The 15,979-nt window shown below is 52.5% G+C and overlaps 7 protein-coding genes across 7 annotated transcripts; 2 read left to right on the top strand and 5 right to left on the bottom strand.

Annotated features, from left to right (window-relative positions):
- Window positions 1-230: 230 nt before the first annotated feature.
- Window positions 231-2,264, bottom strand: BDW47DRAFT_121535 (DUF803 domain membrane protein; the record flags this gene model as incomplete). The annotated part of the gene is made up of 2 exons (XM_024815645.1): window positions 231-1,448; window positions 1,506-2,264. The coding sequence occupies 2 exons, from the start codon at window positions 2,262-2,264 to the stop codon at window positions 231-233; spliced, it is 1,977 nt and encodes a 658-aa protein (XP_024676437.1).
- Window positions 2,265-2,932: 668 nt separating this feature from the next.
- BDW47DRAFT_507 (putative Patatin-like serine hydrolase) lies at window positions 2,933-5,244 on the bottom strand. Its single transcript, XM_024819194.1, has 3 exons — window positions 5,064-5,244; window positions 4,378-4,957; window positions 2,933-4,307 (listed from the first exon to the last, which is right to left on the bottom strand). Exons 1-3 carry the CDS (start codon window positions 5,128-5,130, stop codon window positions 3,089-3,091), a joined length of 1,866 nt encoding a protein of 621 aa, XP_024676436.1. The 5' UTR covers window positions 5,131-5,244; the 3' UTR covers window positions 2,933-3,088.
- A 2,378-nt stretch (window positions 5,245-7,622) lies between these two features.
- On the top strand, window positions 7,623-8,187 carry BDW47DRAFT_121533 (putative GPI anchored protein; the record flags this gene model as incomplete). Its single annotated transcript, XM_024815644.1, has 3 exons — window positions 7,623-7,772; window positions 7,822-7,907; window positions 7,971-8,187. 3 exons carry the CDS (start codon window positions 7,623-7,625, stop codon window positions 8,185-8,187), a joined length of 453 nt encoding a protein of 150 aa, XP_024676435.1.
- Window positions 8,188-8,310: 123 nt separating this feature from the next.
- Window positions 8,311-8,894, top strand: BDW47DRAFT_481 (uncharacterized protein). The gene has a single exon (XM_024819138.1). It carries the CDS (start codon window positions 8,434-8,436, stop codon window positions 8,758-8,760), a length of 327 nt encoding a protein of 108 aa, XP_024676434.1. The 5' UTR covers window positions 8,311-8,433; the 3' UTR covers window positions 8,761-8,894.
- Window positions 8,895-8,980: 86 nt separating this feature from the next.
- BDW47DRAFT_97109 (putative acyl-CoA synthetase) lies at window positions 8,981-11,342 on the bottom strand. Its single transcript, XM_024820355.1, has 3 exons — window positions 10,879-11,342; window positions 9,541-10,818; window positions 8,981-9,437 (listed from the first exon to the last, which is right to left on the bottom strand). Exons 1-3 carry the CDS (start codon window positions 11,258-11,260, stop codon window positions 9,013-9,015), a joined length of 2,085 nt encoding a protein of 694 aa, XP_024676433.1. The 5' UTR covers window positions 11,261-11,342; the 3' UTR covers window positions 8,981-9,012.
- A 687-nt stretch (window positions 11,343-12,029) lies between these two features.
- Window positions 12,030-12,896, bottom strand: BDW47DRAFT_470 (uncharacterized protein). The gene has a single exon (XM_024819106.1). The coding sequence runs from the start codon at window positions 12,710-12,712 to the stop codon at window positions 12,107-12,109; it is 606 nt and encodes a 201-aa protein (XP_024676432.1). The 5' UTR covers window positions 12,713-12,896; the 3' UTR covers window positions 12,030-12,106.
- Window positions 12,897-14,050, bottom strand: rasB (Ras small monomeric GTPase RasB). The gene is made up of 2 exons (XM_024819111.1): window positions 13,796-14,050; window positions 12,897-13,726 (listed from the first exon to the last, which is right to left on the bottom strand). The coding sequence occupies exons 1-2, from the start codon at window positions 13,871-13,873 to the stop codon at window positions 13,082-13,084; spliced, it is 723 nt and encodes a 240-aa protein (XP_024676431.1). The 5' UTR covers window positions 13,874-14,050; the 3' UTR covers window positions 12,897-13,081.
- Window positions 14,051-15,979: the final 1,929 nt, after the last annotated feature.

Genomic DNA, 15,979 nt, shown 5'->3' with positions numbered 1-15,979 from the left:
TTGTCTTTTCTTCTATTCTTCTTTGATTTGCTTGGTTTTATGTGGGCGGTGTTGTTGTTCGGTATATGGTGTTGGTTGTGATACCCCTTGTTATATGCTATCTTCTTACTCAGTTTACATTCATTTTTCATCCTGCCACGAGGCAAAATTACTTACTCGAATTTATACTGTCTAATATATACATTATCATAACTCATATCACATCGCACATCATCAGTTATCCGACCCCACTACTTCCCATCCTCATACCGTCTCCACCCCCTCCCATCCTCCTCCTCCCGACGATAAAACCCCCCAGGCGGATACGGATCATGGTCCGGCCCATCATAAGGCGCCTCATCCGGCAACGGCGGCAGGGGATTCACCCGTAGTCGCTGCGGTCTATCAATAGATGTCGTCGGTCTGTGTCGATACTCCGGTGACCAGTCGTCGCTCTCGCTGGAGTCTATTCGGTCGAGTTTCTCGATATATGTCTCTTCGCGCGAGTCACGCGAGTCACCACGTACTAAACCCAGGCGCTCTTCTTCTGAGTCTTTGGGCTCCTGGTGATGGCGGCGGAGGAAGCCGCGCGGGGAGGAGGATTTGGGGGATAGGGCGTCTTGGGGATCGGTGCTGCTGTTGCTGCTGCCGCCTTTGAGGCGGTGGGGCATGTTGAATGAGAATTGGCGTTTTGTGTGTGGGGATGGGTCTGGCTCGCTTGTTGTTGTTGTTGTGGTGGTGGTGGAGGCGCCGCGGTAGCTGGTGTCGACTATTGGTTTCTCGTTCTCCTTCTCCTCTTGGATGGGCTGCCACGGGTGGTGGACGATGCTGGAGGTGCGCGTGCGCGCGCGGATTTCCTCGAGGAAGGAGTTTCCGCTGTGTGTGGTGCTCGGGCGATCGTCTTCGTCTGGGAATCGCGACATGCCTAGTGGTGGAAGTGGGCTCTTGAGAGACGGTGTGCGCGTGCTCGTCGTTCGGAAGGTGGCAGATCGAGCCATGGTCGGGCCGTCGCCGAGGACGGTCTTGCGCCGGCGCAGGCCGTCCCACTCTATTACCTCGTTCTCGGCGGGTTGCTTTTGGTCTTCGCACCGGTCGCGGAAGTATCGTCTTGCTTCTTCGGCTTCCATCGTGCGTCTCTGCGTCGAGAACCGTCGGACGATGGCCGCTGCGCCGCGGATGGAGTCCGCTTTGGGCTCTGATTCGGGCTCCTCTTGTGTGACGACTTCGCGGATCTGGTTGAGGTCGCCTTTGAAGACTGCTGCGTCGGGGACGTCTTTGGCGGACTTGGACACTTGGAGGAGGACTACGCCGGCGCAGATCTGCAGGAACCCTAAGACGACCGTCGCGATCTCCATGCCGGATCCCTTGAAGCCTTGGAAGAGGATGGCGGATGTCGCGATCGTGGCGCTCGTGAAGAAGACGTAGTAGGTGGGGGTGACCAGGGCGGCGTTGAAGATGTTCAGGGCTTTCTGCTGGGGTCAGAACACGGTTGGTTAGAAGGGAAGAAGGAAAGGATGAGGACGTACGTTGAGGTAGATAATCTCCGTCAACAACGTAGCGATGACGAACACCAGCAGCACGTAGAGAAACCACTCCTTGAACTGCGACTCGCCGTTGATCTGCGCCAGGATGGCGGCTCCCAAACCCTGCGTCGCGACGACGCTCAACCCGCCGACGAGACTGCAGATGCTGATGTAGACGAACATGCTCTTCTTGCCGTATCGCGGCCCCACCCACAGCGCCGTGAACGTCGACCCGACCACGATGATCCCCGCGTAGGTCAGAAACCCCGGGGCGATAACAAAGTGCTTCATATCCTGGATATTACCGACAGACGACTGCTCAGGGGCATTCAGCGCGATGACAACCGACCCAAGAATGCACGTGAAGCATCCAACTTTACCCACGAAACTCAGCCGCTCCTTCAGAAAGATAGCAGACAAGATAGTCGTAACGACGACAGACAGCGCGCCCAGCGGCGTCACAAGGATCGCATCGACAAAAGCGTAAGCGACAAAGTTACAAATCTCCCCGACGATCATGAGCGTCATGCCCAGCCACCACCAGAAGTTCTTGAGATACCCGTACCCCTCGCCCGCTTCCTCGTTGTATTTGACGTTGGCCTTGAGCAGGCCGATTTTCTTGATCACGAACGAGACGCCGATGAAGAGACCGGATGCGACGGCGAGGCTGATGCCGATGGCTTTGTAGGAGGCGGGGCGGCCGCTCTCTTCGCCGGAGCGGGCCTCGAGGGCCGCGTGGGCCATCGAACTGGGGAAATTCATCGGTGTCGCATGAACTGCCAGAGCGTGTGTATGTCGTAGGAGAGTGTGATTATAAAGTTCGAGACAGACAGCGAGACATGAGACAGGCGATCGAGGAAAGCACGGCGGAAGAGGGGATGCAGGATAAACGCCGCGTGGTTTCAGGAATGTCGGAGATCTTTTTAAGCTCGGCGGCTCGACACGTGGGGGAGAAAAAGGGGGAATGACAGTTTCTAGATGTCCACTACTTAATACACATAGATTGACCGGTTAATTTACGAAGGAGAACATTCTGTTCAAATAAATGAACTCATATTATTGATAGAGAAAGCGGAAAACAAGCCAAGGCCAAGAAATGCAGAAGGCTGGAAGATTGTCAGACCCACCGCCGATCCCACGCATCGAGATCCTCTAGACCGTATCGTAATTTTTCGAAGGCTGATCAGTGGTGAGATTTCTCCTCCATCTGGTCAACTAATTCATCTGAATATTATATTGCCACAATCCTGTCATTTCCTTTGTGTTGAATCCTGAACCGGTGGGTATCTCTGTCCATTCTCCCACGTCCTGACAATCAGAACCATGGAACTCACAACGCAATAAAGGAGATAAAAATAAAAATAGAAGTAGAACAAAAGACAGAAGGGATTAGAAAGGGAAGCATGAAGAGAAAAAGAAACATGTCCACATTGCTCATTATACAAGTCTCAAAATACATACAGGCATTCCACAAACCCCCCGCGCTATGAAAGACAAAGTAGAAAATGGTCATGTTCCGTCATGAGTCAATCCATCGTGGCATGCTTGATAGAAAGAAAAGAAAGAAATTAAATGAATAACAATAATTATCGCACGTGGTAACTGGGCTTGCGCTGTCGGTTCACCACCGGCGGTGGTTCATCCACCGGGTACGGCGGCCGAATCTTTCCAGTCGACCCACGTCCGGGGCTCTTCCGCACCTCGAGCGGCATGGGCATCGGAATCCCGCCCAGTTCACTGGGCTGGCTGGCGTCGGGATACGGAATCGGCGTCTTGGGCGGCACCGGGGGTGGCATCCCCCCATATTCTGAACTCACCCGCGGCGACGGATACGGCTGCTGTCGCGACCCCGGTCGGCTGGCATCGCTGGGGGCCAGGCTCCCCCCATCGCTCCCTGACCTGCGGCTATGGGAGATTCCGACCGTATCCTGCGGGGTGGGATGGACCGGCAGATAGTCCTCTCCTGGCGGCGGCGGCGGCGGTCCCGAAGGCGCCATTGGTACAAAGTCGCCGGGCAACTCGGCCGGCAGTTCCACGGCGTCGGGATAGGAGGTCTGGGGCGGCGAGACGGAGACGGCCGGGCGCGAGAAGAGTCCCATCTCCTCCTGGGGCGTGGCCAGGTACTCGTTCTCGGGCTCGGCGGCCATGCTGTCCCGGGCGGCCAGGCGACGGTGCATGCGCTCAATTTTGGCAAACTTGACGCCCGCGTCCAGGATTTGCCGCTTGACATCCGGTTTGGTCAGATACCGTCGCGTGTTGGTGCTGATGTCGACCAGTCGGTTCCACTCGTTCATGCCGAATTCGCCCACGCCCACTTCCACGTTCAGCCGGTAGTAGTTGTCCTTGCTCACGTTGCGCTTCGCGAGATGGTCGCGCAGCATTTCCATGTGGATATCCTCGCACCCCTCGATCTTGTTGATCAACCGTCGACGGGCCTCGGCAAAGGTGCCCAGGGCGTCGCCGAAGAAATCCTCCCACCACTCGTGTTGTCGGTTGTTGGTGCCCGACGGACGACGACCCGTACCGATACTGACGAAGACGCCAATCTCGCGACCCGGCCACTCGTTCACGGCCGCCTCGTCCAGGACCTGCGGGGAGGGGTTGTAGGTGCCGACGCCCTCATCGATGAAGACGTGCTGGCCGATCTGGATCGGTTTGAAAGCGAGTCCGGTGGCTGCGGTGGCGCGACCGGCCTGCCAGACCGTGCAGTTGAACTCGGGCGGGGGTTCTCTCCGGGAGTCGTATGACCGCAGGAGGACGGTGGAGTTGCTTCGCGTGGTGCCTTTGTACAACGCTGTGACCGCACTATACCGACGGTTTAATGGTTAGTGGGCAGTGTGACAATTGAGGGTTAGAAAGAAGTTTCTAGACTCACGTCTTGGTTCGAGATTCTCGGTGGTCGTACAGCAAGGCATCGGGATTACCCCAGCGGAGACCGTTGATGAAAGTAGAACCCCGGTGACTGGTCGGAGTGGACGGATGGGAGTTGCTGGAGGTGCTGAAACTGGCGCGACTCACCGATCGTTGGAGGACGGAGTTGGGGCTGTAGGGGGCACTGGCCATGGAGTGGCGGTTCGACGCGGGACTGGTCTGGTCGTTCCCCTCGGCCTCGAAGACGGTGTGTTCACGGACGCACTCGCGAATGGCCTCTTCCAACCGGGATGCTTTGAACAAAGTCGAGCGATAGGGGATTCCCGCGATGGTCTTGTCCGTCTCGAAGACTCGGCGGGTCATGCGCACGTAAACCTCCTTGCATGTTTCGAGGTCCAGGCGTAACCGGCCCAGCATGAGGGCGATCAGGCCGCCAGTGCCGGTGCCGACGATCAGGTCAAAGTAGTCGCATGGTTTGGGGATTTCTTCGCGACGGGGCGCTTTACCCTCACATTCGACGTAGACGCGGTACATGAGTTCTTGTAAGATGATGAGCATGGAGTAACCTCGAACGCCACCACCGTCTAAAAAGGTAAAAAAAAAATCGACTTGTCAGCTTTTTAATCTCACGTGGGGGGGAGCCCGGGGGAGGGGGGGAAGGGCGCAAGTATGCCTATCTAGAAAACCTACCTAGCGACAGGATCCGCAAAGGCGGACCCTTGGTGGTGTCCTTGCGGCGCAAGTTCACCGAGTCCATGGTGTTTTGATCGCCTCGAGGGCGGGCAGCTGCCTAATAGAGGGAGATGTAGATAGGTCGGGGCCTGATCGGGGCGGTAATAGCGGGGTTCAGGGTATTGACAGAGGGGGGGGGGGGGGGGGGGGGGGGGGGGGGGGGGGGGGGGGGGGGGGGGGGGAGGGAGGATGTCAGAGAAGTCGTGAGAGACAGGAGAAAGAATGGAAGGAATGGAAGAATGAAAGACAAAGGGTTCTTTCTCTTTTTTTTCCCTTTTAGTCCGGGCGACAAGGATGATGACGAAAGGGTCAGGAAGATCGAGGAAAAGAAGGAATGAAGAAGAAGTCAAAGAGTCGCAGGTGAACTAGCCGAACGGATGACTACAACCCTTGGGTACTTAGTGAAGCCGGGTAGGGCGGACAAATCCGAGTCTAAGATTCTTTCTTTTGATTTGATTTCACTCTTCTTCTTGAATAATTGGAAGTATCTGAGGATCTGATTTGATGAAAGCAAAGATAATTCCATCAACCTTGGGTTTCCTGCTGAAAGGTGGGTCTGACTGTGGCGGTGGGAGTTCTTACTGTGTCTCCTCGTTGGGCTGCGTCATTGAGGCGGTGCTACCTCTGCCCGGTCGGTGGTTGGTTGATTCTCTCGGAATACGAATTACGACGATGCACATCAGTCAGGACAAGAGTCATGTTGGAGGATTGACATTCCCAACAGTCTTAGAGTCTGAAGAGGCTGGAGAGGTGAACCGGTGGGTGGTTTTTATGGTCAACTGTGGATCCCACGTTGACATCCACGGGTCTGTCCAGGAACAATCATGGGGACAGAAATAGAACGGCCATGCCCTTGGTTCAAGCAAACAGAGCCATGTGCCACTACATATATACAATCTTTTGAGATCGCAGTGGTTCAAGAATCGAGGACATCATCATGATCAGCTCGCACTACGTTCCACGGTCGATCGAAATTTTCTATCTCATCTCGCGAAGACGAAGACGAAGGCTCAGATTCAGACTCAGATTCAGATCGGTCGGCTGTGCCTCTTCTCCGGATCGAAAGGAAATACGGGATATCCGTAGTATCGGAGGAACCAGCCTAATATGACAATCGATCAAACAGTCTGTTAGGCTGGTGGGCTGGAAGCCCTACGGATAGAGCACAATGGAGCTAATGGAGCACAGTGAAGACCCGGAGACATAATTTGCATCGATCTTATCCAGGAGATACATCCAGTGATACAAAACTTGTTTATCTCATTCCCCGTCCTCCCTGAAAGTGGGTCCCACGGAAGGCTCTGTCTTGCTCGTTCTTCGAGGGATGGCAAAAAAGCAAGGTGCCTAATGCTAGGGATCCCTCGGGCAGAAATCGTCACGAGCCCCTTGGTCGGGACGTGCCCTCAGTCCTCTCCGAAGTCCTTTTCTACGGAGTACCCCATATCAACCACCGGAATGTGTCTAGAAAACATTCCTGACCACGAGGCTGTCACCGGAAAGGAAAGTATTCCACCAGAATGGCGATCAAGAGGACGTTGAAAGTCTAGACTGTCAGATGGACCCCAGTCGGACGCAAAGCAGCAGCTGGATTCACCGACCCGCGAGATACAGGAGAGAAAAACCAAGACCGACCACCTCGTTAGTGCGGAGGACTATACCTGACTGAGTATAGTAATCTTATTATTGTCTCACTTGTCCTGGTCCTGGTTCTTGTGCTTTGTGCCTTGCAGTCGCACGGCACGACTGATGAGTTTTTCTGCAACTCGCCAGTCGCAATTTGAGTTGTTGGATAAACACGTCAAATGGGATATACATTGATTTTCGGAGAAAACGTAGAAATTTACTTTCGTGTACTCTGTATAATGCAGTCGAATCTCCTAGATCATGCACACGTAGGGTAGGGGATTCCAACCTGCAGGACAATTCATTATGCAGAGGGAAAAGGGGGGTGCGTGGGGAATATAAACGAGTGCGTGTGTTTAGTTCTACCCACAGTAAATGGGCCCCAGATGGATAATGGAACGGTAAATCCACAGTAATCTGGTATCACCACGAAATGACGATCATCGCGACGGCCGAACCAGCAGTTGCAGGAAGTCCGTGTTTCTCAATGATTGGAGTGGAAATCCAGCTAATCAAACTAATAATTCTCGAGACTAACGACGGGCTAATCAAAATCAAAACTAAAAAACAAAAACTCAGAGTTAACTAAAGGATGGGGGACTCTCAGAGAAGTTTAGCCCAGGTACCCCGTCCGACCCTATATCCTCTCTTCTCTCCCCTCCTTTTCTTTCCCTTCTTCTTCTTCTCTTTTCTTCTTCATCACCGTCGTTTTTACCTTCTGTCAATCAATTCCACTCCCCGGTCCTTGTGCCGAGTACATTCTTTCTTTACCACTCGTGGTTGATTCCAGTCGTTCTTTCTCACCAACTTACACTTCCACTTACGCTTCACGTCCGATTTCTCGCCTTCTACTCTATAATAATTCACTTATCACGAATATATTATACCTTCAACATGCGTCTCTCTTTCGCCGCTGTCTTTGCCGCCGTCGTGGCCGGTGTCGTCGCCACTGAGCCCGCCGAGGATGTTTCCACCGTCATGGTCACCGAAACCACCACCTACTGCCCGTCCAGCTCCGCTGCCGCCGTCACCAGCACGCCTGCTGTATGTATATCATACCCTACACTTGGTATCCAGTATACTAACAAGATAGTCCGAGGAAATCACCACGAGCAACGGCCTCCCCTACACCGTCACCCGCCCCATGATCACCTCCACCATCACCCACTGCAACAAGTGGTATGTGTCCCCCCCATCCAAACACACCCCTCCACATCAAATCATCAAACTAACATGATACAGCTCCAGCACCGCCATCCCCAGCCCCAGCAAGACCCCCATCAAGTACCCCATCCTCCCCCCCTCCTCGACTCCCCTGTCGTCCACCCCCGGCGTCAACCCCACCGGCTCCGCCACCACCCCCGCCGCTCCCATCTTCACCGGTGGTGCCTCGCGCGCCGCCGCGGGCGCCGGCGCCGGTCTGGCCACCGTCTTCGGTCTCGTCGCTTATCTGCTCTAAGCCTCCGCTCCTTTAGTGGATGTGGGCGTGTGAATTGCAGTATATGACCTCGTTCCGTTGATTGATTTTGATTGCCTTGGCTTGACTTGATTCTTGTGTTGTTGTTTCGCTGCGAGTATGGGTCTCGATTTTTTTATTTATTTGTTGGATTATTTAATGGGTTGCTGTTGTTGCTGTTGCTATTTGTTGCTTGGGTGATGATGATTGATCATCTGCTTGACGCTTTCTCTGACTGTCCCTTTTCCTATGACCTTGCTCATTACGGGATGGAAAAGAAAGAAAAGAGAGGAGAAAAAGAAAAGAGAAATCACTTATCCTATACGCGACTCCGATACCACTACTACCTACCTACTTACTACTTACTACTTACTACTTTCCTACTTACATATATATTACTTTTACGATCTTCGACATATCCCTCTTGTTCTACTTATTTATCTATATATCGAGCTATTTATATATCACTACTACTACTACTACTACTACTACTACTACTACTACTATCTTATCGCATTTGACTCGATCACTTCTTCGCCGAGGGTTTTTGACTTCCAATTTTTGTATGTTGGTTGAACTTGGGTCGCATTTGCAACTGCTTCAAAACGTTCAGACTTAATTATCCATGCATACATGATAGCTACATTGATTTCTTATTATGTAGCTTTCGCTTGATTTCTTAATTTACTTAGTGTTTCTTATGCAATGCTGAGTTGACTTTATCGATACTCAAATTAGTTCTTACTTTAGATATCCACCACACCCATACATCTCTCTACTCCCCTATCCCACACATCTCCTCCAGCCCACCCAGTATAGCATGGTCATCTAAAGCTTCGCCAAACCGGCACTCTTCTTCTCAAAAAACTCCCTCACCAACCCCCTCGCAACCTCCACCACCTCCCCATCCTCAACAGTAGGAGGCACCCCCACGGGCGCATCATACTTCCCCTGCACGCCATTCTCCACCAACTCGCGCAGCACCCGGCGAAGGGTCTTCCCGCTGCGCGTCTTGGGGATCATGCCCCGTCCTTGGATGATGCCTCCCAAGGAGGCGATCGCCCCGATCTGCTCGCGCACGAGCCCGTTCACTTCGCGGAAGAATTCTGCGGACGGTGTTGCCGGGAGGGGGCCCGTGCCGCTTCGGGGCTGGATGAATGCGAAGGGGAGGTGGCCTTTGAGCGGGTCGGGGATGCCGACTACGCTGGCTTCGCCGATGGAGGGGTGTGAGAGGATGGCTTGTTCGATTGCTCCTTTTTGTGATATATTAGTAGGGTTTGGTTGATAGGAAAGATGGGGAAAGGTAGGTATGGTGAGACAAATATGAATGGGAGGGAGAAAAGAAGAGAAGCATACCCGTGCTGAACCGATGCGCAGCTACATTGATTATATCGTCAGACCGCGCCATGATATGAATATACCCTTCGTCGTCAATCATCCCCGCATCGCCCGTGTCAACCCATCGTCCATCAAACCGCTTGAGATAACTCCGGTAGAACCGCTCGTCGTCATTGAACAGCCCTGTAAACGCGGACGGTGCCAGCGGCACCGCCATGACTATGTTGCCCATCGTTCCCCGCGGAAGCTCCTCCCCTTCGTCGCTCACAATCCGGACGTCGAACCCGGGCATAGGCAGACCCGCCGAGCCCGGTCGGATTGCCAGTGGTTTGACCGGATTGGCGTCGACAGCTTGTTGCTGCGCGACGCCCAGAGCGCTTCTCAGCGCTAGCCCCGAAATCGGAGACCCTGACTCGGACGACCACCAGTTGTCGATGACTAGGGCCCCCGGGGCCGCGTACTGGGTCAGAAGATCCTGGTAGAGCCGCACGATACTGGGCTCGCTGCGCTCGCCTGCGAGGAAGAGTGCCCTCAGGTGTCGGAGACCTCCGCGACGCGCGACCGCCTCGAAGAAGCGATTCTCGGGGTCCTCTTTCCGGATGGCCCGCATGGCAGTCGGGGCGGTGAACAGCGCGTTGGCTTTGTGCTCCTCGACGATGCGCCAGAATGTGCCCGGGTCAGGAGTGCCCACGGGCTTCCCTTCGAAGAGGACCGTCGTGGCTCCGACGAGGAGAGGCGCATAGAGGATATACGAGTGCCCGACGACCCACCCGATATCTGACGCGCAGAACATGACATCGCCCGGCCCTTTGATGTCAAACAGATACTGGATGGAAAGGTGCAGACCGACGGCATGGCCGCCGGCTTCGCGGACCACACCCTTGGGCAGCCCCGTGGTCCCGCTCGTGTAGATCACGTACAGCGCATCGGTACTCTTCACGGGGACCGGCCCTGCCCTGATACCGCGCATGCGAGCGCTCTTCATCAACCGCTGCCAGTTCCGTTGGCCCCCTCGCTTGTCGGGCCGATTCCAGCGGTGTTCGTCCCTCTGCCAGATGAGGATCTTCTCCGGCTTGAAACTACTTGCCTCCACAGCACCCTCCACCAACGGGCGATAAGGGATGGGGCCCTTGGATCCCTCAATCCCGCAGGAAGCCGTCAAGATAGCGCGGGGCTTGGCCGCCTCGATGCGCTGCGCCAACGATTTCGGCGCGAAGCCGCCAAAGACGGCCGCGTGGATGGCGCCCAGTCGAGTGATGGCCAAGGCAGCGATGAGAGTAGCCGGGATCATGGGCACTAGTCAGCCAGTCAGTCTTCCATCTCCAAATCGACAGCATGTATCGTGGGGGGCCCAACTGTAAATGATCACCACATCCCCTCTCCTCACCCCTTCCTCCCTCAAAACGCCCGCCAAAACCTCCACCTCATCCAGCAACTGTCGATAAGTATACCTCTCCTTCGACCCCGTCACCGGCGAATCCCAAACAATAGCAATATTCTCTCCGCGTCCGTCCCGCACGTGGCGGTCCACGCAGTTGTACGTCGTCGAGATCTCCCCATCCGGGAACCACGCCCAATGGTCGTGCCGGACTCCACTGGGGAGGGTCTTGGAATGGCGACCGATGGCACATGACGGCTTTTGGTGCCAATCGAGCTGGTCGGCGTGGTGAGACCAGAAGCGCTCGGGATCCTGCAGGGAGGAGTGGTGGACTGCGTGTTGGGGGTGGGGGGGCATCATGTGGTGAGTAGTCCGGTCAGTCCACTGGACTAGTGAAGGTGGTATGTATGTATGTGCGTATGTATGACGAGGGGAAGGTAACTAATTTGGTTTCGTCCGGTCAAAGAATGGTCAAGGGATGAACCCGACGAGGGAATCGAGGGGGCTTTCAGAAGAGAAACCAAGACGAGGGGGGTATGAGACATGCGGGGAAGGGATCCACCCGTCGTTCTTTTCTTCCTTTCCTCCGTGTCCAGTCACTGCTGTCCTCCCTTTCAACTTAGTGACCCTGTTGTGGAATTCCCTTTGTCATCATTCCTGGGCATTTGTTTGTTGGACAGATCAGCTTCAGTAGTGGAACGCGGGGGACAAACCGAGGTAAGGGGGCAGAGAAAGAACCGGAAGCTTTCCCCGCACGTCGATCGAAGCTTGGACCACTGACCCTGTTTCTACCCAGTTCCTTGCTACATGATACAGGTCTTCTCGATTTGTTCAAGGTTCACTCTTGCATTGTTTTTTATATATATATACATATATATATTTTGTTTGTTTTTGACGAACTAGTAGGGAATTACTTATGCAGGTCTTGCATGCTTTGATCGTGGATTCGGACACGCGTGACTGATTCTCCCACAGATACATTCGGTCAAGGAAGTGAAAGACGGACTGGCGGGATCTTGTCAATCACCGTTAAGACTGGTTGGGGTTCAAATATCTGTTGTATTCTATGGCTTTTGGTTGAAAAGAAGGAATATAAATGTAAGATACATATAGAAATGTAAAAAAAAATCCTAACTGAACAGCCGACCTCTTTTATTGTTCTTTTGGTTTACTTGCAAATGCATCCGAAAATCAACAACTCAAAGCTCAGCCGTAGGGTATCATATCGCAATGCCTGCTAAACTGTCGACTGTCGTTCGCTGGTCCCCGAGGCCGAAAGCCAGACCGTCGTTCCATCAACTCACTTTTTTTTTTTTTTTTGTTCGGCTTTTCTGGTACCTCGTTCTGTCCGTTGGCTGTTCTTTTCTGCCATCTCATTTCCCTTCTCTCTTCTTCAGTGATCCCGTCCAAATGTTCGTGTGACCACCATCGAGCATGGTGGTCATCGAGAGTTTCTCTGATAGAGTCGTGACGGGTGTGGAAAATGGGTTGAACCAGGGAGTCAGGCAAAAAGCAACCAAACAAGGCAAAAAAAGAATCAGAGGAGCCAACACGATTGCAATCCCCGCGAGACGTTCTATAGCCTCCAATAGCTCTAGGGTCTCCAGCCCTCGAAACAAGAAGAGCCCAAGACAAAAAGAGAAAAAAATAAAAAGATAAGAAAAAGAATAAAACAAGACTATAAAAAAAGGAATATAACACCCAATAGACTTGAAAATAAAAAAAGGGGAATGGAAAATGATAGATCGCCTCCCACAGGTCATTCATGGTATAAATCATACATCGACCTCGTTCAAATAACCACCATTGCATCCAGCAGGTAGTAGGATGGGACGGGCGACACGTCAAGAAAAAGTAGGGGAATAATAATAATAATAATAATCCAAAGTAAGAACCTGGCGTCTGTAAAAGGAAATAGTGTTGCGCAACCGGGTACCGAGCCAGAGGAGCACCAGGGTGGCCTGCGATCAATATGGACAATGAATTTATTCGCGCGAAGCAAGCTCGCAGGAGGGCTCAGGGAAGGGATGTTGAAAAGAGAACGAGTGAGGAATGAGACCGATCACAAGGGCAATATGGCCCCTGTCCCCAGGATGACGGGCCAGAGACGTGCAGGAGAGGTCTGATGGGATGACTCGGCCGTCGCATTAAGCCAGGGAAAATCGGAGAAGAGCCCCCACCTCAGAGGATGTTGCAGAACCTGCGTTTTCCGGGACGATCGGGTCGGAATGATTTGGGGTATTCGGCGCCGCTATCTCCACGCATCGGGCCCATTCCGGTCTGCCGTCGGTCCTGGGACTTTGACCCTTGCTGCTGTTGACGTTGTTGCCGCAGCATCCGGACCACATCGTAGAAGGCCTTTTCGACATTGACGCAGTTCTTGGCGGAAGCTTCGACGAAGTCGCAGCCCAGGTCTTTCGCCAGGGCCTGCCCCTCCTGCGCGGAGACGGCACGCTCGACAGCCTTGTCGCTTTTGTTGCCGACCAACATCACGGGGACCGGCAACGCTGGGCCCGACGGCGCGTGGATGGGGGAGCCCAGATAGCTGGCCCCAGACGGCGATCCGGAGTTGGCGGATTCCTTGACCATCTTGATCTGGTTGTAGAATTTTTGTATCCGAGAAAAGGACGCCCGCGAAGTGATGCTGTAGACAAGGACGAAGCCTTCGCCGTCGCGGATCCACTGGTCCCTCAATGCGGTGTATTCCTCCTGTCCGGCAGTATCCAGGACTTCCAACATGCAAGACTGACCATCGATCACCACTTGCTTCCGGTACGAATCCTCAATGGTCGGGTCGTATGTTTCAACGAAGTGATTCAAGCAAAGCTAATCGGAGATCCAATGTTAGTACCGCATGATCGCTGCCAATTGGAGGGGGAAAACTTGAGAGCTAACCTGAATTGTAAGTGCGGTCTTGCCGACACCTCCATCCCCAAGTACCACCAACTTATACAACGTCATTTTTCCGGCCATTATGAAGTAGAATGAGTTCCTGTCGGGAACCAAGTGAGGGGAAGAAAAGAGGTAAAAAAAAGGAAAGGAAAAGAAAAGAGAAAAAAAAAGAAGAAAAAAAAAAAAAAAGAGTACGAGGGAAAAAAGGAGGAGGTCGCGAGAGTTTCGACGTGTGCTAGATGTGTGTCCAAGTGGCGCCAGTCGTTGTGGATGAGAAGGGGGGGAGTAGAAAAAAACGGAGGAAGAAGTTCGAGGATGAGAATATGATGGGAAAGGGTGAAGAAAAGAGCAGACGACAAAGTATGGAATGCTCCACGGTTGAGCACGGACGCGGGAACGGAGTGGTGCGAAACAACTGGGGAGTCCAAAGAACGGCTATTTTGGTAGTGCGCCATTAGCCACCGGAATAATCATCGTTGCTTTTAGGCCGTGGTCCAAAGCCCTCCGAAAACAGTCCCCATCTCGCCAAGAGAACACTGGTACGTACCTTTCGATTTTGACAGACTTTGTCGAGTCAGTAATAATGGTAATGGTATCAACAGGGCACGTTTGCCTCGGTGGAGGATAATCAAGAGAGAGAGAGAAACAATTCTGTTAAACTCTCGGACTCGAACCGGATGGGCGGCCAACACTTGCAGAACAAATGGGTCAATCCGGCAGAGTTCAATAATAGATGGGCTCACCCGTGGTTCCGTGCAACAACAGGAGAGGGGAAAATCAGATAAAACTGGGTGTCTGGCGTGTGCTTTGCCCAAAACTTCGGTTCAGGATTCACAGGTTTGCCTCAAACAGTTTGCGCCACGTGAGGGGGTAATATAAGCCGGAGAAAGGATCGCCAGTCGAGACAGTGTCACAGTAGTCACGATGCAGACGAGGCTTGTATGTTTGTATCCAAGAGTGGACAAGAAGTGGACAAGAAGATATAGTATCTATGCCGCAGGTCCCGGACGGTAGGAAGTATAGGAGTATAGAAATATGGAAGTGGGAGGAGTATGGGAGTGAACTTTGCGTGTTCACAGTCCGTATGGGATGGTCGTATGAATAGTTTATATGGATAGTTGTATGGATGGATGTATGGTATTCACCGTACGGACGGGTAACGATGGGAAGACCCAGAAAAAAAAAATCAAAGTCTCTAATCTTTGGGACGTTTGACAAGCGAAGAGGGGGAGGGGAAGAGACTACCGAACCACGAAGAGGAAAAAAAGGCTTGGCTAGGGAAGACAAGGAGGGGCTGAACCAGAGAAAAGATCGAGGAGATGAAACAGCCCGAGCAAAGCAAATTAAACCCAGGGAGGAGCAAACGGATTTAGAAGGATGGAGTCTCAGTGCACGTACAAGGAGGAAGACGGGGTTAGATAGAAAGATAGAGGAATGGAGTGCAAGGGTAGGGGTATAATAAACGCGAGGGAAGGGGAATTAATGGAATTAAATTATAAAGAAGGAAGAAAAAAGAAAATATGGTGTCAAGAATACTGAAAAAAAAAATAAAATAAAATAAAACCATTATAAAATAATTATAGAAATTTTTATATTTCAAGATACTAGAAATTATAGGGAATTATAGGAATGATCAGGAAATGGGGCAGCGGAGTCGATGATTCAACCTTTGTTGAACTCGGTTTAGTTTAGGAGAGAATCCAATCCGTATGGAGGATGGAAGTCTCCATTGCTGTCCTCGGTTTTCCGTTGGTTGGCTGCAAAAGGAATCAATCACTTTTTTTTTTCGAGGACGACAGGTGGTACAACTAGTATAGTGTGATCACTGGGCAGCAGCCAGGTTGGTGGAAGAGTCGAAAGAACAAACCACATCAATAGTAGTGATAGCTGGTGGTAGCTAGGGGGTAGCTACCGACCAACTAGTTGGGATCCACCAAGAGCTTGAGGTTGGAAATCAGAAATGACATGGAAATAGACGTTAGACCAATCAATAAACACAATAGAATAACAAGAATAAAGTGAATAGTTGATAGACAAATAAATAAATAAACGAACGATGATATCAAAAGCAAGAAGAATGAATGTGGAAACAGAGAGAAAGGAGGGGACGTCGAGAGAGACGATGGAGTCGGAGAGTGTTGGAATTGGCAGGGGAAACGAGGGAGGGTCTTCCGGGGGCTGGACTTT

Source organism: Aspergillus candidus, assembly GCF_002847045.1.
Source record: "Aspergillus candidus strain CBS 102.13 unplaced genomic scaffold BDW47scaffold_1, whole genome shotgun sequence".
Classification (NCBI taxonomy): Eukaryota; Fungi; Ascomycota; class Eurotiomycetes; order Eurotiales; family Aspergillaceae; genus Aspergillus; species Aspergillus candidus.
This window is presented reverse-complemented; position numbering and strand designations above follow the sequence as displayed.